Source organism: Hypomesus nipponensis, chromosome 22, assembly GCF_054491055.1.
Source record: "Hypomesus nipponensis isolate SF chromosome 22, ASM5449105v1, whole genome shotgun sequence".
Classification (NCBI taxonomy): domain Eukaryota; kingdom Metazoa; phylum Chordata; class Actinopteri; order Osmeriformes; family Osmeridae; genus Hypomesus; species Hypomesus nipponensis.
In genome coordinates, this window is record NC_140382.1 from 5384657 (window position 1) to 5410836 (window position 26180).

General features: G+C 48.1%; 2 protein-coding genes across 2 annotated transcripts in view; one reads left to right on the plus strand and one right to left on the minus strand.

Annotated features, from left to right (window-relative positions):
- The first annotated feature begins 1891 nt into the window (after positions 1-1891).
- Positions 1892-18808, plus strand: setx (senataxin). Its single transcript, XM_084687119.1, is given in 27 exon segments — positions 1892-2065; positions 2557-2736; positions 2868-3078; positions 3265-3374; positions 3664-3883; positions 5062-5181; positions 5443-5626; positions 5755-5863; positions 6096-6161; positions 6700-8045; positions 8048-10166; positions 10345-10444; positions 10733-10900; positions 11063-11286; positions 11797-11949; positions 12266-12434; positions 12523-12624; positions 12740-12858; positions 13605-13676; positions 13845-13994; positions 14231-14338; positions 14455-14639; positions 15130-15222; positions 15343-15543; positions 15933-16022; positions 16272-16359; positions 16578-18808. Coding segments are annotated over 27 exon segments (7764 nt in total). The 5' UTR covers positions 1892-2062; the 3' UTR covers positions 17652-18808.
- Positions 18809-20076: 1268 nt separating this feature from the next.
- ntng2b (netrin g2b) overlaps positions 20077-26180 on the minus strand; it is a 43520-nt gene continuing 37416 nt past the window's right edge. The window contains exons 6-8 of the mRNA XM_084687202.1: positions 23453-23620; positions 22277-22411; positions 20077-20865 (exon numbers count right to left, since the gene is read on the minus strand). Of these exons, the coding sequence (XP_084543328.1) occupies positions 20642-20865; positions 22277-22411; positions 23453-23620 (527 nt within the window). The 3' untranslated portion in view covers positions 20077-20641. The remainder of the gene's footprint in view (positions 20866-22276; positions 22412-23452; positions 23621-26180) is intronic.

The following is a 26180-nucleotide window of genomic DNA, read 5'->3' on the forward strand; positions in this document are numbered from 1 at the left end:
TGACAGGGGGTCCCTGAGGACAAGGGTTGAAGACCTCTGATCTTGCCTCTTAATTTTGTATCAAAGTGCACTAGATTGATGCTTTTAGCTTAAAAATGCAAGAAATGTTCTTACGGGGACGCATGCCCCTAGACCACCCTCGAAGGTCGGGGGTTTGGCCGTATCCTTCTCACCTAATTATTTTTTACCCCTGACCTGTGTGCATGCCTGCATGAGCCAATTATATACTACGTATATTTTTGTTTTCTTTTTAGATTGAGAGGTTCATAGCATTGACCCCGATCCTGTCCACTGTTATCCGCAGTGCCTGTCACATTTCGATCACCTCTACCTTTACAAGGACTTTAGCCCACTTCAAATCCCCCAGGCTCTTGAGCCTGAACACTTAGAAGTTCACAATGAGAGCCACGTGCACGCCGTGCCCTCTGGCTCCGAGTCCCAATTCAAAATCCTTGTGGTCAATCCACGCTTTAATGGCCTCTCCTTAACAATAAAAGACTTGAACTGGAACTACTACAGCGCCACAGCTTGGTCAAGGAAGCTCTACGTGAGGAGCTCCAAAATTGTGTCCATGCTCTGGCTATCCAAGCTAAGAGGCCGCCGTAGTGAGGCAGCCACACCAAGAGCCCTCCCTGCATTTTAGTTTAATTGTTTTTTATGATGTATGCTATACAAAAAAAATATTTTATGGTTAAAAGAACATGACATTGTATACAAGAGCAGAGATTTTAGATCTTGCCTCTTAATTTTTCTCTCAAAGTGTACCAGATTCATGCGTTCAGCTTTCAAATTCAATACATTTTCTTCCCGGACTCCCCTAGAGGGTCGGGGGTTCACCGTATCCTTCTCACCTTTTTTCCCCTGACCTGTTTGCATGCCTGTAGCTAATAGTGTTTTTTTTTTACAAGATTGCACTGCGTGATCTATTTTAAAATGAATTTTCAATACTATTCTGTGAGCATGCAAATGGTGCAAAGGCTAATCGCAGTAACTTCATTTGTCAAAATTGAGTTTCAAGTGAAATTGAACTTCTCAATATCTTGCTCCATTTTCGAGAAAAAGGGGTATAACAAATTGCAGTAACTACAAAAGCACACATAAAACCGAGGCAAACTGCAGTTGCAGTAGCGTGAAGTGTATAGTTCTGTAGGCTTTCTGTTTCACATCGGACGGAGACGGAGTTTGCCCCTACATTGGATGCTCTTACTGCGGTCTACAAGTAGCCTAATTCTACTGGTTGATATTTCTATCTGATATCTATATCTGAATGAAATTGCATCTAGAGGGAAAAGAATACTCAAACAAGCACTTAAGAGAAAATATACATCAGATTATTAAGTAATGTGCTAATGAGCTACTAAACCAACTGCGCAAAACCCACTGGTGATAAGATAGTAAACCTAGTACCTTAGCGTTAACTCAAGCTAGCTAACGTAGGCGATGACTAGCGTATTTCACTTTAATTTCTTTCGTGTTATTCAGTGTACTTTTACATTCATTCATTGTGTAAAATACTGAAGACAATGATCAAAATTAATTCGTTTGTTTTACTGAAAATACAAAGAAACCTGGAAAACAACATTTACTGCACTTAACTTCTGCGTTACCTGTATCTATTTAAGGAAATCCAAAGGAAAAGTGAAGTATCTGCATTTTTGGGGTCATCATGGGTCAAATCTGTGGCCGTGTTTTTTAATGAATACATATTAATTCATTAATATAGGCCTATATTCAATCATTGCACAACCACTAATCTACCTACAACACATCTGGCTGTCAAATAACTTAGAAGTAATCTTTCTCAGTTTCACTGTTTGAGTAGTTAACCTACTGCGTTTAGCTTTTGCAGGGCAGGTATCAGACAGAACAAGGCGGAAGGGAAGGTCGAACGTCACTTCCCCACCAGTTAGCAACTTCGCTTGCGAAGGTAACGGCGGAGAATTTTTGAGATGGAATCAAACAGCATGTACTAGTAGTTTAATGCCATTACATATTATTGGAACAGAGCTGTTTGTCTGCTACATCGATTTAATGCACCTTTTATATTCAACACCGTTTAATTATGGTAAGGTTTGCTTTGGTCGCAAAACCCACATCGTATTCCGTGAAAACATTGATAGACTACTACGTACTGTAACGCTCTCTCTGGTTAACTAGCTACTATTAGAATTATTTTAGCAACTAGCTAACTAGTTGGCTGTCTAGACTAGCTATTCAGCTAACGCGTTACTTTTCAGAGGAAAGGAAGTTTCCCTCACCGTTTTAATTTTGAGCTAGTGTTTGCGTGTTTGCTTTGTCAACAAAGCAGTTCTCTTCTACATGTGAGTTAGCATGTCAACAAAGTGTGCAGCGCAAAAGAGTCATGAGGCTTTATTAGAAAAGTGGACGCATGATATAAACATTGAATGTGAACTTGAAAAGCCGAACCCTGAGATCCATTTGTTTATTCAAATAATGCAAATCATTTCGTAAACCACTGACAGCTGTTATTTACACACGAGTTTCCTGTGCTCTGACCATCAGCATTATTTTTACCTGTCTGTTTTTCTCCTATAGATGAGTACCTGTCGCTGGTGCACGTCAGTAGAAAACGGTGCCGCCGAGCTGCTCCAGAACTACGGTTCTGGCTCGCTCTCGGTCGAAGATGAGGAGGCGGTCAACGCAGACCTCTGCTTCTGCAACGAGTGTGTTCTGGAATACCACAGAGCGAGGGAAAACTTCCCTGCACTGCATGAGGTGACAGTTTAGATGTATTGTTCAGCATGTACAGCTATGTTGTTTTATTGTCTTGTCTTTATTGTCTTGTCATTTTTGGTCACCATCTTTATCTCTCCACTGACCCTGTCGCCTCCCATTCTTCCCAACAGAGACTTTGGAAGCTGGAGACATCTCGGCTCATCAACCACTTTTCTCAGTTTTCAAAAGAGGAGCTGGAGGATGATGATCTCTGGGTCATCGAAGATAATCAAGAGGAGACCAAAGTGTCTAAAACGAATCCTGCGGAGTATGCTAATCTCCTACGCTTCCCTCTGCTAGAGATCCTGAAATACCCCTACCTAATGGCTCATCGCCAGCTGAGTGAGTTTGATACACAACCACCAATTCACTTTAATGTTCTCTTCTGAAGGGCAACTTGGGTGTAATTCTGTAGAGACCCGTGGAGTACTGTTGTCATTGTATATACGGAGCATTACACCCACCACCTTTTCTTTGATATAGACATGTTGGGCTGCATTCTCCTTCACATGTGCTTTTGTCCACCAGGTGAAATGTGTGTCGAGGCTCTTTGTAAGATGGAGAAATCAAACCAATCCTTTCAGGTTACTGAAAAAAACCCAGGCATCTACCTCCTCCTAGTTCATCCCAATGAGACGGTACTGTTCGTTGTCAAATAGTTTGTAAATATACACATGCAATGGACATATTCATTGTATGATCACACTATTGTCAGATCAGAATTGGTGTTTATTCGCCATGAAAGTTTGCACAGACAAGGAATTTACTTTGGCAGGAGAGCCTACCTAGATGCTAATTGTGTTACCATGATGAGATGTACATTTCACCACGTCTCCTTGAAAGTGTTGGGGGTTATAGAATAGTAACGCCTACTCTACATCTTCAGAATCTACATTATCTCCTATATTTTCCTCCCCTCCTCCCTAGGTGAGGCGGTGGGCCATCAACGTGGCCAGGTCTCTGGGCAATGTGGACAGAGATGACTTCTATGACCTTCAGGAGATATTTTCCTGCATGTTCTGTGTTGTGGAGCTTGGAATCTCCCGGAACCTCCGGGGGATTGACATCACCTACGACCCCAACACCAAGATGACAATGCTGCCATCGCATCTGTATGATTCTAAGAACGACAAGAACTACTGGCTGGGTGAGGCATCAATCTCAATTTAGTTTGGTATAGTTTGGTTATACTTTTACATAGATTTTGCGCGCTAGTTAGCTCCCTGTCACGTTACAACGGAGCGCAGTGACAAGGAGTGATTGATGGCTAATATTAAACAATCAAAAACCTGCATTAAATGTTAGAACGTAAAGATGACGTTTAGTTGGTTATGTAACATTGGTTTTGATAGAACAATGGACCGGTCACTGTATCAGCTCATGTCGTGTAATTTTATCCAAGTCTTCAATCAATCTTTAAAGTAAAAAATTGCACTGGAACACTGCAAAGTTTGATTCAAAATGTTTATTGGTCTTCAAGACAAACAAAAATCCCATTAAACGTGAGCAGGTCCTGAAACCCAACTTATTTTTACCCTCCCGGGGGGTTCTATTGGTAAATACAACTGTGAATCATCCCAATTTAGGCCTAGTGCTTGGTTTGCCTGGGCCCTTTATTGAATAAAGATAAGATACTGGGTGTAAGGCCAAAAACCTTGACTTGTAGCCTATGCCTCTGTTTTAGAAGGAAGACATCTGTTCCTGGGTTGCCCCTCCCCCCTGCTCCTTAGCCACTGATATACACATAACACACATGCTCAATGCCTCGTGTGTGTGTGTGTGTGTGTGTAATTAAGTGATATTGATAATCCGTCAACAGTTTAATATATGTTTTCAATTACATTTAGTCATTTAGCATTAATATAGAACAATACTAAAGGGGGTGATTCAAATGATTCTTATTAATATGAATCAATCTTTATCATTTCAAAAGTGTGGTTTAATTTTTCACATTATAACCCAGGGCTCAAAATTAACTTTTTTAGTTGGTAGTACTGGTCCTCCCAACTTTAACCCTTGTGTTACCTTAGGGTCATTGTGACCCTTCAGTCATTGTGACCCACCGTTGTGTTGCGACAACTTTACCAAATACAAAAATAACAGTGATACTGTGTCGTAAGCTAATTAGCAAGCGTTTTGTAAAGAAATGAAAACAGGTCGCACCGTAACGATTATTTGCACCAAATGTATTTCAAGGTCTTACATATACAATTTCTGGACCATATGCAACCAAAATAGGCAATTTTGAGCCCTGTAAACGTAAAAAGCATATTGTGAGATATGAAAATGTCTGAAGCATTTGTGCTTTTCCTCATTTGGCTTCAGGCATCTGCATGCTTCTGACCCAGTTGGACACCCAGGCCATGGACTCTCTGTTCCTAGGACCAGACAAACAGGCCAACATACTCCAGTGCATCCTCAATACGATGAAGAATAGCATGGAGGGTGAGTAACTTGTCAGTGAAGCTGACAAGTCGATGACAATGTGTCATTTAACTAGTTATTTAACTGCATTAATCTTCCAAACATATTTACAATTGTTGTTTTTTTACCAGAGAGATTTGATTTTGAAGTGATATTGTTGTAGATATTGAAAAGTTAAAAACTGTAGTCGTCGCTTTATGGGCGTGCCTTTACTTAACATTGCTCAGTGAGAGAGCGTTAATGTCATGGAGCTGTCTTGATATATGTTTGCTCCCTCCCCAGCAGACGAAGAGGAAGATGGGAAGGAGGACCCCTTCTGGCCGGCCCTGCAGTGCTTCATGGTGATCTTGGACCGGCTGGGCTCCAGGATCTGGGGTCAGATAGACCCCATCCCTGCCTTCACGACTATCACAGAGAGCACCAGCTACATGAGAGAGATTGATTGCATAAGAAGGGAATCTCAGATGTAAGAATGTTTCTGTTTATACACTTGCACATGATGTCTATACTTGTCTATACATGATCTCCCTTCTCTTGTGGAATTTGATGGAGAACTAATTATAGTTTTTTTCCCCACCTCCCGCGTTTCTATAGGGCGCAAGTCAAAGTGGAGTCTGGGCTTGATGATGATGATGATGATGATGATAGCACGGTGACATGCAGTCAAATGGTGTATTGTGCTAACGTCCCAGACCGGAGCAAGGTAGCATAGCTGAAGCTACATTCTCAACATAATTTATTTTGGTCTGATTGTTGTAAAGAATGTGGCCGTGGATTTATCTGCCCACACATTTGGGACGTGGGAGCGAGCCCACTGCGGGCAGACCCGTCTCCAAACCACTGTCTTGGAAACCCGGTGTAACACCACTAGCACATTCCTGTGCTGATTTATGTGATGACCTCTTGGGCTTAAACCTTCCTTATGTTTCCTGCAGGGTGATTCCAAAGGTTTTCCGTGGGCTGTTAATCAACAGCGTCAGAAAGTCAAGGCCAGGGCAAAGGTTATTTAGTACAATAATAGCTTGTAAATATATTTATTCATGGCACACAATGAAGTCAATCTCTGGGATTCAATTCCATGGTTCCTGTTGATGGAGACTCACAAGTAGCGAAGTGCACACTCCCTCAGATACACTTGGGTTAACCTAGCCTGGCATCGCCAGACCAATTAGCAAGATGCAAATCACAGCATTGAGACGTCATCCCTGTTGCTTACCCAAAGGCCGCCTCTTTGTATTAAACCCGCCACATATCAGACCAACGGTTGTGAGTGGCCCGGCACTTTTCATGTCGGAAGGAAATCTGTTGGAATGGCAGGGCGGCCAGACCCATTTGCCAGAGCAAATGAACCATGAGCTTGCAGACTGGTCTGGTTCCCAGGCTAGACTTGACCATTGCTTTTGAAATAAATCAACAATATGCAGTACATCAATAGGGTCGAGGATAGGGTAGCTGGGAAGTCAGTGATTTCTGGTGTACGAGGTAATAAAGAACTCTCTCCATCTCTTTCCCTGTCTGTCTGTGTGTCTCTCTCTGAAGGAAAAGAGAGGGCGACGCTCCCATGGTGCGGACGGCAGCGTGGTCTATGAGGAAATGAACTGTCTGGTGAATTACCTGCAGTCTGATCTGGGTCAGGCCCTGCGCATCCACAACAGCACCTTCCTGTGGTTCATCCCCTTCGTCAAGTCCATCATGGACCTTGTCGACCTCAACAGCATACACATCAACGAGGTCATCCAGTATCTATACGGAGAAATGAACAGGGACTGGCAGGAACGAAGAACTACCTGCGACAAGGTCTCCGAGTTCTTTACCCTCATTCTCGTTTACATCATCAATCTGCACCTGGAGAGTGGATGCATGAACATGCTCTTCTACTGTGCCCCCAACTGGGTGGAGGTGTTGGTGAAGACTGCTACACTTCCCGGTGAGGCTTTCAAGGGCTTGGAAGTACCAAGCTCTCACTCTGTCTCCTCCACTTCATCATCGAGGTCGGCACCGCCTCGCAAGACGGCTTCGAACAGGGCGATACCTCAAGCTTGCATGGGTCTCATCCGGGCCCTACTTAAGGAAGGCAGCAAGCTGTGCTCCAACACCCCTCAACAGACCGCCAAGTGTTCCCATTTCTTGGATCTCTTGAACCAGCAGATGAGAGGCCCTCAAAAGGATTGGATACTGAATGGGTTAGAGGTCAAGCATTTGCAGAACTGTTTGAAGCAGTTTGCCAGGCAGATGATGGACAAACCAGCTAGAACAATCACCCCACCAGCTGAAGCATTGAATGCTGGCCATGCATCACCACCTGTTTGTGCACCATCTGACCTTCCAGGGCCAAGCGGTTTAATAGTAGGTAGCCGTCCCATTAAAGAGGAAGTATCGTTGGATTACAATGAATATGCTTCCCATGATGGCAGCAATCGTAGCGCCCAGCTACTGGAAGCACCATCACTGAAGAAGGAATTTATTGAGGAACCTGCAACAGCAAAAGACATCTCTGCTTCACCTCCGATCCCCGAGATGTCCTCTTTGAAACCAGATCCGGGAAGAATTCGGAAGTTAAAATCCAAACTCAGTGAGCTGATGTTGAACAAGAATGCAGGCGTAAAGAACAGCGGGGCCTTTGAGGGTCGGAGCAGAGATGAGACAGGAAGCCCCAAGCCCTCCACATCTAACTCTGACAGAACAAGGAGAGAGGCTATAAGCCCCCATGCTGATTCCACTGAAAGCGAATCCGTCGACGATACTCGCCTTCCGGTGTTAAAAAGAACGAACGTGAAACCCCATATACCTCCAGGCCTTGACAGATCCGTGTTCAATGAAACAAGAGAGGATGTCATTGTAATATCGGATGGCGATAGCGATAGCGATGGGGAGTCGGGAGATGACCTTTTTTTGTGAAGAAAATGATCAAGAGCGAATCCGCTGGCATGAACCACAGCCCGTGTCGTGAATATGAGGGGGACGAATCACAGGTGTTTGAGTTTGAGACGCAGGAAGATGTCGTATCTGCTTGGGCTGACTCGGGTCTAGAGGACGACAATGTGCAGCAAGTTGTTCCTCCCAAGACTAAAAATGATTTTCCCGTCAGACCAGCGTTTAGTGAAACCTCAGCTTTCCCTGAAAACGACACACAATTAATTTCAGATGAAGACATAGAAAGAGCCATGCTAGAGGCAGAGGAGGGGATAGCCAAGCAGAAGAGGCCTTCTCTAGATCATAAACGTGCCACCATTGTCCCAAAAAAGGATATTTTTATAGAACCGAAACCTCTTCCTGTTAAAGCCCGGAGCAAGAAACCTGACCATGTAGAGAGGATATCCAAAGATCATGCAATGATTGCCCCTCAGTTTACCATGCCGCTTCCCAAGACAGCAGACCATACTTCTGACTCCACTTGGAAAGAGAGGGAGGCCCAACCCTCTCTCTCGAAGCCTACCTCCTCCAAGACCGAGAAAGAGACCCAGGCTCCCTCCTCCTCGGCCTCCAATTCAAGGCCAGCCCAATCTACCTCCATGCCAGCGATTGTACCCCCAAGAAAGGTCCGTAAGGCCAAGGAGCCCGAGTCCACGGCGGAGAAGCTAGGCCTTAAAAAGAAAGAACGAAAGGCCTTTGATTTGTCCCAGCGATCCCGGGACTACGTGGACCAGCTGAGACTCCACGGCCAAGGAGTTCAAGTAGAGCCGGCAGGGAAGAAGCGCACCAGAAAGACCAAGAAGACCAAAGTCCGTACCTCCGACACGCTTGTAGTGCCGGGTACTAAAAGGAAGCTCATACCCCCAAAGCAACTCCAGTTCTTCAGGCAAGCCAAGTCCAAGCATCGGGGTGGGTCGGGGACCCCAGCAATCCCCGGGGAGAATGCTGAGGAAGACACCCGTGAGCAGAAAAAAAAAGATCCCGAGCGAAGAGCCCTTCCACTCAGGTTTTCAGACGAGGAGGATGAAGATGATCCCCTGCCCTGCTCCCAGCCAGATCCGGAGAAGAAGGTTTCCAAAGAAGCGATGAATGGGAACACGCCAGAATCTCCCACCACCTTGAGCACCGCCTCATCCAGCACAGATATTCAAATCTCCAACTATTTCCACGGGAAAGATGACGCCACTGCTAGCAGCTCTGGCCAGGCTGCCAGGGGGGAGGAGATGCTTGGTAATGATAATTACGACTATGAATGGATGATGTACACTCAAACAGGGACCACAGATATGGAGATGTCCTCTCAAATGGAGGAAAATGAAGATGAATTCTATACGCAGCGAGATCCTGTCGACATGGACATTGACGGAGACAGCCAGGAGCCCGCAGATGGAGTAGATCCGCCAGGCCACCTGCAGGCAGATCCAAACCACGCTTTCAAAAAACCGCCTGCACCTCTATCTGCCACCGCAGCTGCTCACAACGACGAGCGCTTGTTCCTGAAACCAGGCATGTCTCCAATGTCTTCCAGGAACGCCAAGCCGTCCACCACCAAGATCTATGCTTCAACGTCAAATTCCAGAAGTGCTTCGCTGGTGCAGGAGATGGAGAAGACTGCCGCAGGTCCGGCTGGTTGTGCTTCGGGAAGGGGCAGGTTCATCAGGCCCCCCCAGCCTGTCCGGAGACCTGGTGCCCCCCAGACTCACCCGCCCCCCCAAGCACAGTCTGTACAGATGCCTCCACCAAGACGACCATTATATAAACCCATCCCAAATCAAACCCTCCCCTTAGGGCTTATCGAGGTCCCCCAGCCTGTCCAGCCTCAAAGCTCTCCCTATAAGATCTACTCCAGACCCGAAGCCCCTGTGATAGCCAAACAGGCACCACCAAGGGACCCGAACATCCTTTTGGACCCCTCCACCCCTATCCAGAACATTCTAAGGTGGACCTACGATATGTTCACCAACTACAAGCAGTTTGGAGCGCCTACAGACCTGTGTGCCTTCCCGTTGGTGCCAGTGGTCACACACTATAAGTCCTTTGATGAGTACTACAAGACCTTTTACCCTCTGTTGCTCATCAATGCGTTTGAAGAGGTGGGTGTTGTGTAGAATTCTTTGCATGCTTAATGCTTAAATTTAATAGCCCACACAGTAGATCGTAAGGCAAACCCAATAGAAAAAAAATGACTGCCTATTTTGTTGGTGTTCATGGATCCTTTTTGGAGATCTATGTTCTGCAATTAATGCTTGGTTTCGGTCTCTCTGTTGTCAGCTTTGCTCTGATTGGCAGAAGAACAGTGGAACAAGACAGATGGGGCTGAACTTGGTCGGAAATGACTTCCGCAACGGTGTATGGAACGTCACTTTCAAGGGTAACTTTTGTGAAAAAGCCCACAATTCCTGTTACTGCTTAGAGGATGAACGGTTAATAATCATTTAACTTTTCAAAACGGAAACCCGGCGAAAAGCCATATTTTATTCCAATGATAGCCTCGATCCAATGTTGACGACAGACAGCGGTGAACAACTTGGCTTAGTTCACCGACGTCTCCTCTTTCAACGGTGTCTGGTCTGGCAATGCTAGTTATTGGAACAGCTAGGAATTCTTTTGTTCATCTGTCCGTCCCATGCCTGCTTCACCTCAACCTTTTCCCTCTCAGCGAGCCTCACGCCCAATGAAGAGGCCCGTCAGCTGTACCCTAAGGAGGATGACCTGGTGGTCCTGTGGCTGCCTCAGAACACTGGAGCTTACTCGATACATGAGCAAGGCCAAGTGGAGCCCAAGGCATACTTCGGTTGTGTCCACAAGTCCAACGTCCTAAGCGAGGGTGAGGATGATCGCTTGGAATGTTAAGGGAACGGAATGTCACAGGATCAAAGTTGTATTCCCCCTCTTCGTCTCGTCGTCGTTCCCCCCCCCCAGTTGTACATGTTTGTCCCTTAATTCAAGTATTCATTTCTTGTCTGATCTATCCACCACCCCTTCCCAGGCCAGTCTACCATCCTAACCATGATCATCAAGACCTGTGGGAACGTCACGTCGGTGAACAAGATGCCCGTGTGTTGTGAGGTGGTGGGTTCCCTCGTCAGCACCCTGCGGGAGTTCAGAGCCCTGGTCAGTCTGAAGAGCAGCCCCCTGAACAGGTCCCTCCTGGCCCCCCAGATCTCCTACTTCACCCCTGGAGAGTTTGACGGCCCCGCCCTCAACCTGGCAGTGAGTTTGAGTTGTTTGCTTTGTCATTCAGCCTCTGAAGTTGAGGTTTTATAAGGAAGGCTTTCAGAATCAGAAAGGGTTTTATTCGCCATGAAAGTTTGCACAGACAAGGAATTTACTTTGGCAGGAAGGTGCATACATTAAACATATAGGAATCCTAAAACTTAAATATGTGGTCTAACTATACTAAAGGTACAAGTCTACCTACTGATACAAAAGATAAAATAAAATATAAAGTAGCCAAATAAATTACAATATAAAAAAATACAAATAGTACAAAAAATACTAATAGTGTAATCATTTGATGAGCTAGTAAGGAGTTAATTCACTGGAGTATGCTTTTCCCCATTTAGTTAGTTCCACATCTACAGTGTACGAGGCAGTAGGTAACAGTACAGTTTTACATGTAGTGATTTGTGCGTGTGCCTTTCTGTGACGCTAAATTGACACGTGATAGTACCTGGAAACGTTTGTGTTGTGATTGAACCACGTCCGCTGTGGTGTTCTCAGGAGTATAACTCAGAACAGCTGAAGGCCGTAAGGAACGGGGCGTCTTCTGTCAGGAACCAGGCCAAGGGCCCCAAGGTCTGCCTGATCCACGGACCTCCAGGAACAGGCAAGAGCAAGGCGATCGTAGGCCTGCTCATGAATCTCTTCTCTGGGGTAAGACCTGCGGTAGCGCCGGGCACATAGCTCCATAGAGTCAGATGGCTGAGCGGTTAGGAAATCGGACTAGTAATCTGAAGGTTGCCAGATCGATTCCCGGCCGTGCCAAATTACATTGTGTCCTTGGGCAAGGGCACTTCACCCTACTTGCCTAACCCTCGGGGGGAATGTCCCTGTACTTACTATAAGTCGCTCTGGGTAAGAGCGTCTGCTAAATGACTAAATGTAAATGTAATAGTCGGTTTAATCTGCCTTGTTTTAAACACCATATCAATGGATAAAATGACACCAAGTTATTGCTAATCCCTCGCAGGGTGCGCAGAGCATGGCCCCCACATCCGCCAACCGCCTCTCCAAGCCCCGACGTCTCCGGGTCCTCCTCTGCGCCCCCTCCAACGCCGCCATCGACAACCTGATGAAGAAGGTCATCGTGGCCTTCAAGGAGAAGCACCTGAGCCTCGGCCTCGGGCAGCGGCCCCAGGGTACCTCTCTCCGACGCGCACGCCGACACAGCAACGCGCCGGGGCCGACCGTCGGCTTGTGGTGACACTTGTGTATGTTTGTATGCAGGCAACTGCGGGGACATCAACCTCGTGAGACTGGGCAGCGAGAAGGTCATCAGTAAGAAGCTCGCCGACTTCAGCCTGGACAACCAGATCAAGAGCCGAACGGGTGACTCATTCATGTTATCGAAATGGGAAGCGACATCAGAAGACCGCCTCTCGGAGCGTAGCAGTTATTCATCAGACTATTGCTGACCTGTTTGTGTGCGTGTGTCCCCCAATAGAGAAGGCCATGTTACAAAACCCAGACGTACACCGCCGCAGAGCTCAGCTTGAGGACTGGATTTACAACATCTCCATGGAAATCAGCTGTGAAAAGGCAGCAAATAAGGACAGTCCTAAGGTACACACACGACACACAGACGGAATCGAAAGACAAAGCACAAATCCGACCCGCGCGTCCCTAAAATACAGATCACAGCCACGTGTACTACTCTTCAACAGAAGGGGTCGCCAGAGCCCAGTATATACATTACCTCCACTCATTTTGTCCACAAGGTCAGGGGTTCCCAATCCTGGTCCTCGGGCCTCCCTGCCCTGGATGTTTTAGACGTTTCCTTGTTCCAACACACCTGATTCAAATGAATGGTCGTTAGCAGGTTTGTGCATAACAAGATAACGACCCATTCATTGGAATCAGGTGTGTTGGAACAAGGAAACATCTAAAACATGCAGGGCAGGGGGTCCCTTAGGACAGGGTTGAGAACCACTGATCTAAAACATGCAGGGCAGGGAGGCCCGAGGACCAGGATTGGGAACCCCTGCACTAGGTCAATGGTTCTCAACCCTGCTCCTCAAGTACTCCTTGTCCTGCATGTTTTAGATGTTTCCCTCCTCCAACACACCTGATTCAAATGAATGGCCGTTAGCAGGCTTCTGCAGAGCTGGATAACGACCCATTTGAATCAGGTGTGTTGGAGCAGGGACATATCAAAAAAATGCAGGACAGGGGGTACTTGAGGAACAGGATTGAGAACTACTGCACTAGGTAGTCCTTTCAGAGAATATTAATAAGAGGGAATTGTAGTTTTTTTCACTGCTTTTTCACTGTTTTTTCACTTTTCACATTTCTTCCTGATGTATATGCAGTACAGGGAGTTGCTTGAGACAAAGACCAGACTGGCCAAGGAGAGACAAGCACTCAGCTGTGAGCTGAAGCAGGTGAGAGACCGTTTTAGATCTCTAACCTCAACATCATACCCACTGGTGACCTCCATATCAGACAAATTGTAAATAAAATTAAAAAATTATTGTAAGGGCAAGAACTTTCTAGAAATATCCATTCCACCAACTCACTCTTTTTCTTTCCCCTCCTCCTCCCTGTCCCAGAGTCGCAGTAGGAAGCAGGAGATGCAGGCCAGGGTTCTCAACGACGCTCACGTCATCTGCTCCACGCTGAGCACCAGCGGCAGCATGGTCCTAGAGTCCGCCTTTCGACGCCTCGGACACGAACCCTTCAACTGCGTCATCGTGGACGAGGTCAGAGTCGGAACGCCGCCGGGGCTTCTGCTCAGCTGCAGGGGTTAGATAGGATGAGAAAAATCGCAACCTTTTTAAAGTCGTTTCCTCTTCTTATCATGTCTTCCATCTGTAAGTGAATAAACCTAGGTACATAATCATTTTCCTTCTCCACCAACTTGTTCATAAAAAATAAAATACAAAAAACGTTACCCGACTGACATCATCCCCATGGGTTGGGTTTCCATGACGCCCAGGCAGGTCAGGCCACAGAGACGGAGACCCTGATCCCCATGCTCTACCGCTGCAGCACACTCATCCTGGTGGGAGACCCCAACCAGCTGCCCCCTACTGTCGTCTCCCAGGTACTGCAGCTCCCACTGCATGCCGCTTCAAAACGCCTTAAGCAACCCGCACGCGCTCTCTCCATCCCACGTAGGGTGGTCTCTCACTCTCTGCGTCCCGCCCCCCTCTCTCTCAGAAAGCGAAGGAGCTGCACTACAGCCAGTCTCTGATGGCCCGGCTGTGTCAGCGCCTGACGCTCCTCAGCCAGCAGCAGGGCTGCCCCAGCCCCGTGGTGTTTCTACGGAAACAGTACCGCATGCACCCCGACATCTGCGAGTTCCCCTCCAAGCACATCTACAACAAGATGCTCCTCACAGACAGGTAGGTCGCTCTCTCTCGCCCCCTGCTCACCACAGACAGGTAGGTCCCCCCCCCCCCCACTCATCACAGACAGGTAGGTCTCTCCCCCCACTCATCACAGACAGGTAGGTCTCCCCCCCACTCATCACAGACAGGTAGGTCTCTCCCCCCCATGCTCCCCACAGACAGGTAGGTAGGTTTCCCACCCCCTCCCCCCGCTCATCACAGACAGGTAGGTCTCTCCCCCCCCCCCCCTTACCGGGGGAGGGCCCAACATCTACTTTGTCACAGGGAAAAGAGTCGCTCACCCTTAGAAGCCCTTCCTCTAGTCTATAAGATGGACAAGGGTGTATGGATGGGTCCATCCTCTCACCTGGATTAGTTGCTCTGGACTAGTTGACCTGAAAACAAGGGGCGACGAACGTCTTGCAGTGGACCAAACAAAGTACTGCACTACGGAATTGAACATGGTGGGTAACCCTGGTGTGTGTGTGTGTGTGTCTGCCTGCAGTGCTACAGGGGAGGAGAGGTGCGCTGCCGGTTGGCCTTTCCAGCCCTACCTCCTGTTTGACGTTGCGGATGGCCAAGAGGTCAAGGACAGAGAGTAAGGAGGCTGCATGCTCGAGAATGAACCTGACCGCGACCTGACCCCCCGACTTGAGGGTTGGCTGGGCGGCCGGACGGATGACTTTGTTGGCTGACTGGCCGTGTTTTGCTTCCAAAGGTCGTTCTGCAACGAGAAGGAGGCGGGGCTGGTGCTGCGGCTGCTGCGGCTGATGAACGGCCACGTGCTGGCGGCCGTGAAGAAGCAGGCCGGCGCCCTGCTGGACAAGAAGCAGGTGAAGGTGGGCGTGATCACGCCTTACAACGGGCAGAAGGAGCGCATCAAGAGGGAGATGTCGCGGGAGGACTTCGGATACGTCCAGTGAGGCTACCAGCGCGCGCGCGCGCGCACACACACACACGCGCGCGCATGCGTTTAGGCTCATTTACATGTAGTCATTTAGCAGACGTTCTTATCCAGAGCGACTTACAGCAAGTACAGGGACATTCTCCCCGAGGCAAGTAGGGTGAAGTGCCCTTGCCCAAGGACACAACGTCATTTGGCACGGCCGGGAAATCGAACCGGCCACCTTCTGATTACTAGCCCGATTCCCTAACCGCTCAGCCACATGCCTATGCACACACACACACACACACGCACGGTCTCTCTTTTGAACCCCCTTTCTCTCGTTCTCTTTTTCCTCCTTGTGTCTCGTCCCCTCTCTGCGGAGGGTGGTTGTTGACGCTGGGTCCTGCTGTGTTTGGCTGCAGGGTGGTGGTGGACACTGTGGACGGCTTCCAGGGCCAGGAGATGGACTGCATCATTGTGTCCTGTGTCCGGGCGGGCCAGGACGGCATCGGGTGAGGAGACTGAAGAGGGTGCAGGGGAGGGGGGGGGAGGGGGAGGGGGGGGGGGGGGGGGTCACTGTATGTGTTGATGGCAGTAAGGCTAAACTCTTTGGTCTGTCTGTCGGTGTGGGTTAAGAGAGGAGGCTTGCCCTGTGTGTGTGGGTGATGGTTGGCCCTGTCGGTGAAGGGCGAAGGTTAGCCCTGCAGGTTGACTTTGAGACTCATGCACTGTATAACGTTCATGTTTTCTTTTCCCCACAGGTTCCTGGCCAACAGACAGCGGATGAATGTAACCATCACCCGAGCCAGGTGTAGCCTGTTCATTCTGGGTCACCTGCGCACACTCAAGGTTGGTTTGGTCAAACACGCGTGGGCGTGGCTTATATCCATGACTTCTTCTTCATTAGTATAAACACAAACACACCTTGGATTTATTGACATTTCCAATCCAGTCATTGATGTCCTTTGCTAATACCTTGCAGATGAAGTTGATTCTGACCCGTTTCAACTTATCCTTTTTGGTTCCTCCCACACACACACACACACGCACACACGCACACAAACTAGAGCGACAGTGACTGGGGTGCGCTAATCAACGACGCCAGCAGGAGAGGCACCATTGTCCGCGCTGAGGAGAAGGCCTTCAACAACGCCGTCCAGAAGATCTTCAAGCCCTTGCCCTCCCTCGCCCGGAACCTGTCCTACCCCGCCCCTAACCCTCCCTCCCGAGCAGAGGCCCCCAGGCCCGCCTCCGTCACTCAGCGCCGCTCTACCCACCCCGTGCCCTCGGCCCAGGCCGGTGGCTGCTCCCTCCAACAGCACCCCAGCAACGCCTCCCCTCCCCAGGTAGTAGCGCGACCCACCGACCCCCGGCTGGCGGCGAGAGTCCCACCACCCCCCGACCCGAAGGCCCAGTTGCTCAAGCCCCCTCCCGCCCGCCCGCCCCTCGCCCCCCAGGGCCTCCAGAAGAGAGAGGAGGCTTCGCCCCGGTGCCCCCCGGCCCCCCAGCCCAGGCTCGAGGCTCTCCGGGAGGCGGTCCGAGACCATCCGGCTGCCAACAGAAATAGGGTCCACTTCAGTGACACTGGGCAAAAGCAGGTCAAGAGCCCTCAGGAGTTCAGCTCGTGGGCGCCCTCTGCAGGCAGCAGCAGGGACCCCAGAGCAGCCGTCTACAACCGGGAGCCCCAGGGGAACGGCTCCCGAGCCGCGTGCGCCCAAAACACCCGGGACCCCGACGCCCCCCGCCGTCCCAGAGGACGACGTGGCGATTCCACCCCGCGGGGCGAGACCCCCAGGGAGCCGCGAGCAGGGGAGGCCAGGAGAGAGCCCGGTACCAACAGCCCCAGTGGGGGAGAGGCAGAGGAGCACCGACGAGTTAGACCCATGGACAACTTCCACAAGAGGAGCTCCAGAGCTCTCCTGCCAGGGGGCGGAGAGAGGGACACGCACTCTGTTTCAGGAGCCGCGCGCCCCCCAGCACCAGGGGACCGGACGGCCCGAGACCCCCGATTGACTGGCTCCACCCACAACAAGGCTCGCTCCCCGCACCTGGAGCCCCCCACACATACCACCAAGGGACTGAAACGCTCCTTGGAGCAGCAAAGGGACGCCCCTTCCAGTTCAAAGAGAGCAAAGAGATGAGTGGAACAGCTTAGTTTGGTTCTTTTTTTTATATTGATTTGGTCAAAGGTGAGGACTTGAAGATGAGAGAGAGAAGAGTTCTCCTCAGACCCAAAGTTCTCAACAAGAGTCCAGGTTTCAATCTCGGCTGCTTCTCCTGGGTCACTTCTGCTGTGTCTTTATAATTACAGTCCAATTCCACTGTGGGCTGGATTTTTGTTAGTTTTCCCTTGTTCAACAATGTCAATGATCTTGCCAAAAACACTGGGACGTAAATGGCTGCTTTTCCAGATGTAAAGTACAGCCACTTAAATGCACTTAGAATACATGTGTGTGTGTGTGTGTATATATTATGTTGATGCTGTTGTTTTCTTTTGTGATCAGTTTTTTTTTGGACTGATTGTGAAATTATTTTACACAACACCCCCTTCCCCCCTCCCCTTTATTCCTATAGATGTGTGTGTATTTGTACTGAAGCCGTTTTAACGTTTGTCTTTTGGTTTCTCATAATTTCCATATCCTGTTTCTAACTGAAATTCCACTCAAAAGTCAGAACTCTAGCTAATGGCCTCTCTGACAACCCCAAGGTTGGCCTCTGGGTATGTGCTGACAGCAAATAGATCTGGAGAGAAATGCATAATATAAGACAGACATTTTGAGCTGTTTGATTGGTTCAAGTGAAGAGGGGGGAGAGAAATCAAGGGTACCCAGATTGAATGGGTTTATGAATGGTCTTCGAACCAGATGTAGTTTAAGGCAAAAGCTTGTCGTCTCTGTCAGGGATACGTAGAGAGAGACCTGAGCAGTATCCCTTGCTATACTTTTCGTTCAGCAGCTGCAGAATGATTCCCTCACTTGGTTATCTGCATCAGATTATGTTTGTACAATTTCTTTTTCCAATTTTCTTTTAACAATCTTACCTTTTGTTGGCATACCGGGTGTGGCTTGGAGATACTTTCAAATATATTGGGAACCTGTTGAACCAGAGACCTAAACGTGGATTTGTTTTTAAATCGACCATAGTTTTTTAAGCGTTGCGTTCTATTGCATATAATAAAGTGGTTTCCCATTTTGAGAGGATCTGCAGAACTCCGTTATGTTTTGAATCTTGGACGAGACTGTCCAGGGCTTTTTTTTTACTTTTCCACAAGATGCTAAAATAAAAAGAAAACTTTGTTGACGGACTCTTGTCCTTTTATTCTTCCTCTGTCAAATCTTCTTTCCCCTTCTGCAACGCCACTCCCTGATATGTAGTGTCTGCTGGTATGGTCAAAGCCTATTACTTTTCTGACTCCCCTTTCTGACATGACCCGCAATCGTAGATCGCGGATGTGACGTTCAGAACACAGCTGAATGTCTCATCCGAAGAAATGCCTATGTGCAGATACCCGACAGAAAAGCTAACCGTTTCACATTTCTCACCTCACAGGTGTGTTGCTTTTGTAGAGATGTGCGTCTTTTCAGTGACGCAGCAATCCTCCCTTTGTCCAACACGCACAAACACTATCTGCAGTGTAGCAGAGAGTCAGCCAAACTTTGTTCTCTTTGTGTGTTTTATTGTTTTATTATGTTACTGATATTTTATTTAAAACCGTTGATGTGAACGATTTGGTTTCGACGCCTATAAGGGGTAGCCTAATCAAGACTACCGTTTACAGCCATGGTTGGTTTCCACGGGTGAGGTGGGCGTCCCAGGAACAGCAGTTGTCTCTCAGGTTTGGAGCCGTCAAGGTTCGTAGATATTGTTTACTTAAAGCTTCTTCACACTTTCAGCTTGAATAAAATACATTTGCGGTGAACGAGGTGGTGGTACAGCTCTCATCAGATACGCCACTCTTAATTAGCGGCTACCCTTCATAACACAAAGATGACGATGCTTTTTCTTGAGAAATTGAGTGACTCAATAACATACGAGCAAGAACAAATAACAGTCACATTTACTGTAGGTGTTACAGTGTAATAAAATGCCGATTTGTAATAGCTCATTTATTATAACTCCAAACAAAAATAATCTCTACAAAAAATATTCAAATAATGTCATATAATATCGATACTTTGATAGATCTTTTACTCTCTTTTTAGATTTCTGATGAAGTTAAAATTCTGTTTTTTCCTGAATACAGTGTGAAGATTAAATCTCGCTAAGTGTGGCAACAATCACTCATTCCTATGACGACCATAATAGTGACTAAAATTGTATTATTCATAACCTGAAGAGTATAATAATAGGTAGAATGTCAGCATCAGTTAGTGGGCACATAAGATACATTGACAGAAGATAATCATAAAAAATGCAGCAGAAAAGGAAAAGGTGAAAATAAGTCTCATTTTTTGAAGAAAAATGAAACCTAATTTGACATTATTCTATGTAGGCCTCAATAGCGGATGCCCATCCCACAACTCACACCCCCCCCCCCTCCCACATTCCACATAACCCTCAGGTAAGCCTCCTCAAGACCCTCCCCCTCTCTGTCCTCCTCCATCCAATCACACAAAAGAAAGAGCAGTGCGCCCACCGAGAGGCGTTTGACCCGACCAATAACAAAAGAGAAAAACAAAACGTCTTTATGTTTCTTCCTACCACACATCCCTCCCTTCTCTGTAGTGAACAGCAGTGACTAAAGTGTTCTCTTTTGTTTGTTTGTTTTTGGTATGAGGTTGCTCCAGCTCGCTCAAAGGGAGAGAGATGTACTGGATATAGAAAGAGACACTGATTAGTTGTCTGATTCTGCTTATTATACTCCTATTCTCTTCCTCTCTTGTCTCTCCCCATTACACACACACACACACACACAGGACCGCTCCCAGTCCAATAACAGTCCAGTGAGGTGTGTGCATTCGCGTGTTCACACGTGTGTATCAATTCTACTCAAGTGTTCAAAGGGTCCGTTGGTCAGCTAGCGTGCTGCGGGTTGCCCATTCCCTACACACACACACACACACACACACACACGCACACACGGAAAAACACACACACCCCACCCCTGGCTCCGGAGGTCGTGGGGGGAGGATCAGTGTGCAGTTACTATGGCCAGTAGGTAGGGGAGCAGGACGCAGAGTAGCATGGAGGCCAGTGGGAGGTGGGGGGTCCAGGCTGAGCTGCAGTCTTTGCCCCCCTCACAGCGGGACTGTTGGCACAGCAACCCATTGAAGTCCGGAGTGCAGATACACTTTTGGTTCTGGTAGCAGGTCCCTCCGTTCTGACATACACGCATCTCCTCGTCACACACGTTGGCTGTGAGGGGAGACAGGGGGAGGGGGACGACGACATGGGGGAGGGGGACGACGACGACATGGGGGAGGGGAGGGGGACGACGACATGGGGGAGGGGAGGGGGACGACGACATGGGGGAGGGGAGGGGGACGACGACATGGGGGAGGGGGGGGGGAGGACGACATGAGGGAGGGGAGGGGGGGGAGGGGGACGACGACATGGGGAGGGGAGGGGGGGGGAGGACGACGACGACATGGGGGAGGGGAGGGGGGGGGAGGACGACGACGACATGGGGGAGGGGGACGACAACATGGGGGAGGGGAGGGGGGGAGACACGTTTACAAGCTTTGCCATCACTGACACAGTAACACCAGTCTTCTTTCTTCCCTCCTCTTGTTCCCCTTCATCTGTGTTACTCAAGCACCTTCTCTGGGCCAAATGAACGATATCTCCATTTTTAATTCAGATGATTCTCAACCCTGTTGCTGCTGCCTGAATAAATAACATCCTTAAACAGCTCTGAAAGACATTAGGGGAAACACAGAGGTACTTTGTGGCGTGCATGATACCCAACCTAAAATCTCGATGAGGAAGTCCTTGTGTGTCTGTGCGCAAATGAGTGTGTGTGTGTATTAAGAGAGAGAGGGTATCATGGGCGACTTTGTAGGGCATGATGACGTGACAGAATGCATTATTATTGATGGGACTCTTTTGCTGAAGAGATAAAAACGTCTATGGAAGCCTCAGCTGTAACCCCACTGCTGTTCTCCTACAACAAACCCAGAATTTCTCCTCTCACAGTCCCCCCCCCCCACCACCACCTCTCTCTTATGCTTTTTCTCTCCCTCTTTCTATCCCGCAGCTCTCCCTCTATCTCTCTCTCCCTCCCTCCCTCCCTCTTGCGCGTTCTCTCTCTTTCTCTCTCATGTAAATTGGAGATGGCGTGTTAGTGTGTACAGTATGCTACTGACTGACCCAGTTCGACAAAGCTCTGCAGGAAATAGAGTCGAGATTCCTTCCCAAAACATCCTCTGATACGATAGTACGGCATTGGGGAGGGAGAGGGGGGGGGGGGGGTCGGGTGAAGAAGAAGAAGAGGGTAGGTATGTGTGTGTGCGTGCGTGCGAGCATGTGTGTAATGGGGTCAAGGTGCGACAGGGTCATCCATTAACGGAGCAGGTGAGGCATCTAATGAGCTGCGCGACCAAGTCCCAGGTGACAAGAGGAAGAGGAGGAAGAGGAGAAGGAAGGACCATGCACAGACGAAGTAGTGCTGTGCTCCAGTAACAGTAGCTCCACACAGACTATAGTGTTTTGACACTTGAGGAACAGTCTCGTCTCACTCGCACAACATCCACACACCAAGACTCCCCCCTGTCTTAGACGCACACACACAGAGCGCCGAGTGCAGTCTCTTGCGCCGCATACTCACGGTAACACCCTTGTTTCCAGTAGAACCCGCTGAGACAGTCGTCGCACTTGAGGCCCGTGGCGCCTTCTTTGCACTGGCAAAACCCAGTACCGTTACAGCGGTCATGGACCGAGCCCATCTGATTACAGTTGCACTCTGGAAAGAGGGAGAGAGGATGGGCGGGGGGAGGGGGAGGGGGAGGGGGGGGGGGATTGAGAGGGGCAAGACGAGGAGGAGTGGGAAAGGGAGAGAGAGTTAGGAGGGGATTTGGGGACGAGAGATGGAGAGGAAAGGGAAGGGGGTGAGAGGGGGAGTGTGGGAAAGAGTGAAATACACAGAGGGATGTTGTAAAATGTCAGAAAACGTAATGGTCTCTGACAGTTTATTTAGCGTACTTTTTGGGGCTTAGATGAAGTATTGGACAGAAAATCAACTGCACGACTGTGTGGCAATGTGGGGGGAACGTGTGTGTGTGTGAGAGTGCGCGAGTGTGTGCGTGCCCATTTGTGTTGGCATGAAGCGTCTCATGTGTTTGTGTGCATTCTTGTCAGCTTGAAGGTTCCTGTGTGTCTGTGTGTGTGTAAACATGCTCTAGAGAGCCTGCTCTGTATTGATTCTGTGCCATGCACAGTGTGCCAGTGGCCTGGCAGGCAAGCTAATGGGGCCTCATTTGTGCTGACTCCAAGGCCTGGCCCTGTGTGTGTGTGTGTGCCCTCCCCCCACCCTTTGCCCGGCATGGGAAGTTTACCTTCCCGCCCCCTCACTGGCCACCTACAGATGGAGTCCTACCAACACCAGATTTATCTCCATGGCTAACCCACATGGCTCGTCTCAATACAGGTCGATCCAAGGCACTGTTTGCGAGGAGGTATTCAAAAGGTTTTATATGTAAGATTAACAAGGTGTAGCATTTGTGGATATTCGCCCCAAATTCTCACATCAATGCCCGTTAATGTGTATTTGTTCATAGACGCTCACACACACACGCACGCACGCACGCATGCGTACGCACACACACACACACAAATCATGCTTCCCCCAATCAACCCCCCACCAAACACCTCCTCCCACTGCCCCCCCCCCCCCCCCCGTCTTTATGTAGACACACAAACACACTGGCACAAACAGGAACTTTCACGCAGACAAGAATGCGCACACTGACCCGCACAGACACCCAGACCCACCTCCCCAACTCACCCATGCAGACGCCTTCGTCATCCAGCTCGGCGGAGGCGTTTCGGAAGTAGCCCACCCTGCAGTGCTGGCAGTTCTGGCCCCGGGTGTTGTGCTTGCAGCTCACGCATGTCACAATGTTCAGGTAGTCGATGTAGCTACAGCGGTTAGAGTGGCCGTAACACTCACAGTCTGAGGGGAGAGAGAAACAGGAGGAGGAGGAGGAAGAAGAACAAGTTAGAGACATCTCGTGTGGAGGAGATGAAGGGAAGAAAGATGACGAACGTCGCGCGTTGTGGATGAATGAGCGGCGGGCAGAGTTTGGCGAGCAATCTGAACAGACCCAGGTTTGGATGTGTCATGAAGGGACCACATAAGTAGTTTGAAGTCTCTCAATGGGCCTAACAGCATCTTTGGTCATTTGGTTCAATACAAACACTTTGGAAAGACCACCTGCCGCATTAATATTTCTATTTTACTAAGATAATGGTAATAGTTAATAGAAAGTTCATAGATCATTTATATATATACTGTATATATAATAATTTAATAGAAAATAGTCAATACATTTATCCTGACCATCTTTTGTATATTGTGTGTTTGACTAATTCAGTGAAAACAGACCTCTCTCTCTCTCTCTACCTCCTTCTCTTCCCCTTCTGTCTCCACTTTTTCCTTCTACCCCTTCACCCCTCCCTAGAGGTAGCGCTGACTGTGCTATACTCAGCTCTACTGACGGGAATGTGTGTGTGTGTGTGTGTTTTGTGGGAAGATTAAAGAGGCTTGTTCTTGGAGAGTTGAAAGTGTTTTCTTACGACATACAGGATGTGTTACAGCTCAATCTATTACATCTGTATTCTTACAATCTGTCTGTCTATCTGTCTTTATATCTGTCTGTGTCTGTCTGCAAAATCAATATAATTATAATCTACATATATCAATTTAGTAGATACTTATCCAGCCCTTCTGTACATACGTATTGTGCGGAAATCAATGTTTACAAATGTAAGGTTCTCCGCATAACACTAAGATGGATTTAAGAATGCATTATTTGGTATTGTGAGAGGAAGAGTGATTCCCCTTGTGGGAAACGAAAAGTAATTATCGTGAATGTGTGGAAGTCTTGAGTGTATGAAACGGACCAAATCAAACAGACCTATGCCAGTGTACATTTACTATGCAGAGTTGAGGAATAACAGTTCAATAATTATATATTGTTAATATTATGGAGAGGAAAGGAAAGGAGAAAAGAGGAGAGAACGTACTATCTGTGATTCTTTGACTGAGGTTACTACCTAATTAAGGTTTTAGTCATCTTTAGAAGGCTGCCGAGTGTGAATGCTGGGAGGCATCTCTGTCCTCTAAAGAGGCATGTTTACCTGCATGTTTATGCAAATACACATTTAAATGCACATAAAAAAGTTGGAGTTTAGCTGTTTAATCAGCCATCACATTATTATTTTATTATTGTTTGGTTGATGATGCCGCCTGAAATATTTATGCACAGCTTTAAAGGAGGCGGGCGAGGAGCGTTGTAAAGTGCCTCCCTCAGCAGTTGAGAAGCGATAGAGAGATATTGAGAAATATCGGAAAGAGAGAGAGAGAGGGAGTGGGAGGGAGGGAGGCAGAGAGGGGGGAGACCAGCTAGTTAAATATAAATGCCCAATTAAAGTTCAGACAGAGTGTGGAAGGGGACATTGTCTCACACGTAAACGCAAAGTCAAGATGCTGCCTTATGGAGCGCCGTCAATTGATTACAAGAGGCCTTCATTAAACTGTGTAACAAATGAACCATTAAAGTGACAGTCAGTCTTAAGAGAGCTTTATTAGCATACGATTGGATGGGGGAACTGTTGTCATGTGGCACCTGGGGAGGGAATACATTTAATGTGACACAAATCTTTCAAGAATCTGTTTGACGAGAGTCTGAGTGAAGAGATAAAGAGAAGAAAGACAAAAAGAGAGGTAGAGAGAGAGAGATGCCCCAAGAAGAGAATGTGACACAGAATGTCTAATTAGTGATGCTAATGATAGTAAACATGGTGGGGGTGAATGTTCTAGATGCTTACCTTGGTTTTGAGCCAAACAAATTCAAAGCAGAAGGGGGAGGTGTGGTTAGAAAAGAAACCATGAACAGACAGAAAGAAAGGATGAGAAACTAAAACCTAGCAACGTTTTATTGGATTCACCCACTGTATTCCAGCACTGGTCTACTACTCTTCCAAATGACACTTTCCACATTTATTTTTCTTTCTTCTTTCTGTAAAATACCCTGTAAATCACGTTCGATAAAAAAAGACCCCACTGAACTAAGCCAATAGAACAGGCAGTTTATAAATCAGGATGCCTATACTCCTGTCCTCTCCATGCCTCTCTGCTTCCTCCCTGCTGATGTCTGTACCATCGCTGCTCTATCTCTTACCTTTGAAATCATCGTACACAATCCCAAACAGGTGTCTGGCCTGGGGCTCTCCCGAGATCAAGAGCTTGAGCAGGCCTTGAGGAGATGAAGGAATCTTTGTTTAAAGACAGGCGATCAGGTTCCACACTGCTGTGCACCACTGCACACAGTCTGCCAGCTCTGGGGTTTCTACACAGCCTCCGGGCTAATGTAGCCTAGCTTTGCTGCATGGAGCTACGATGCAGGCCAACACTCAGCCTGCTAGCACCTATAGGGGATACTAGGCTAAATGTTGCCTAGCTTACCTAGCTACAGCAGGTTCACACGCTACAGAGATACCTTGGCACCACC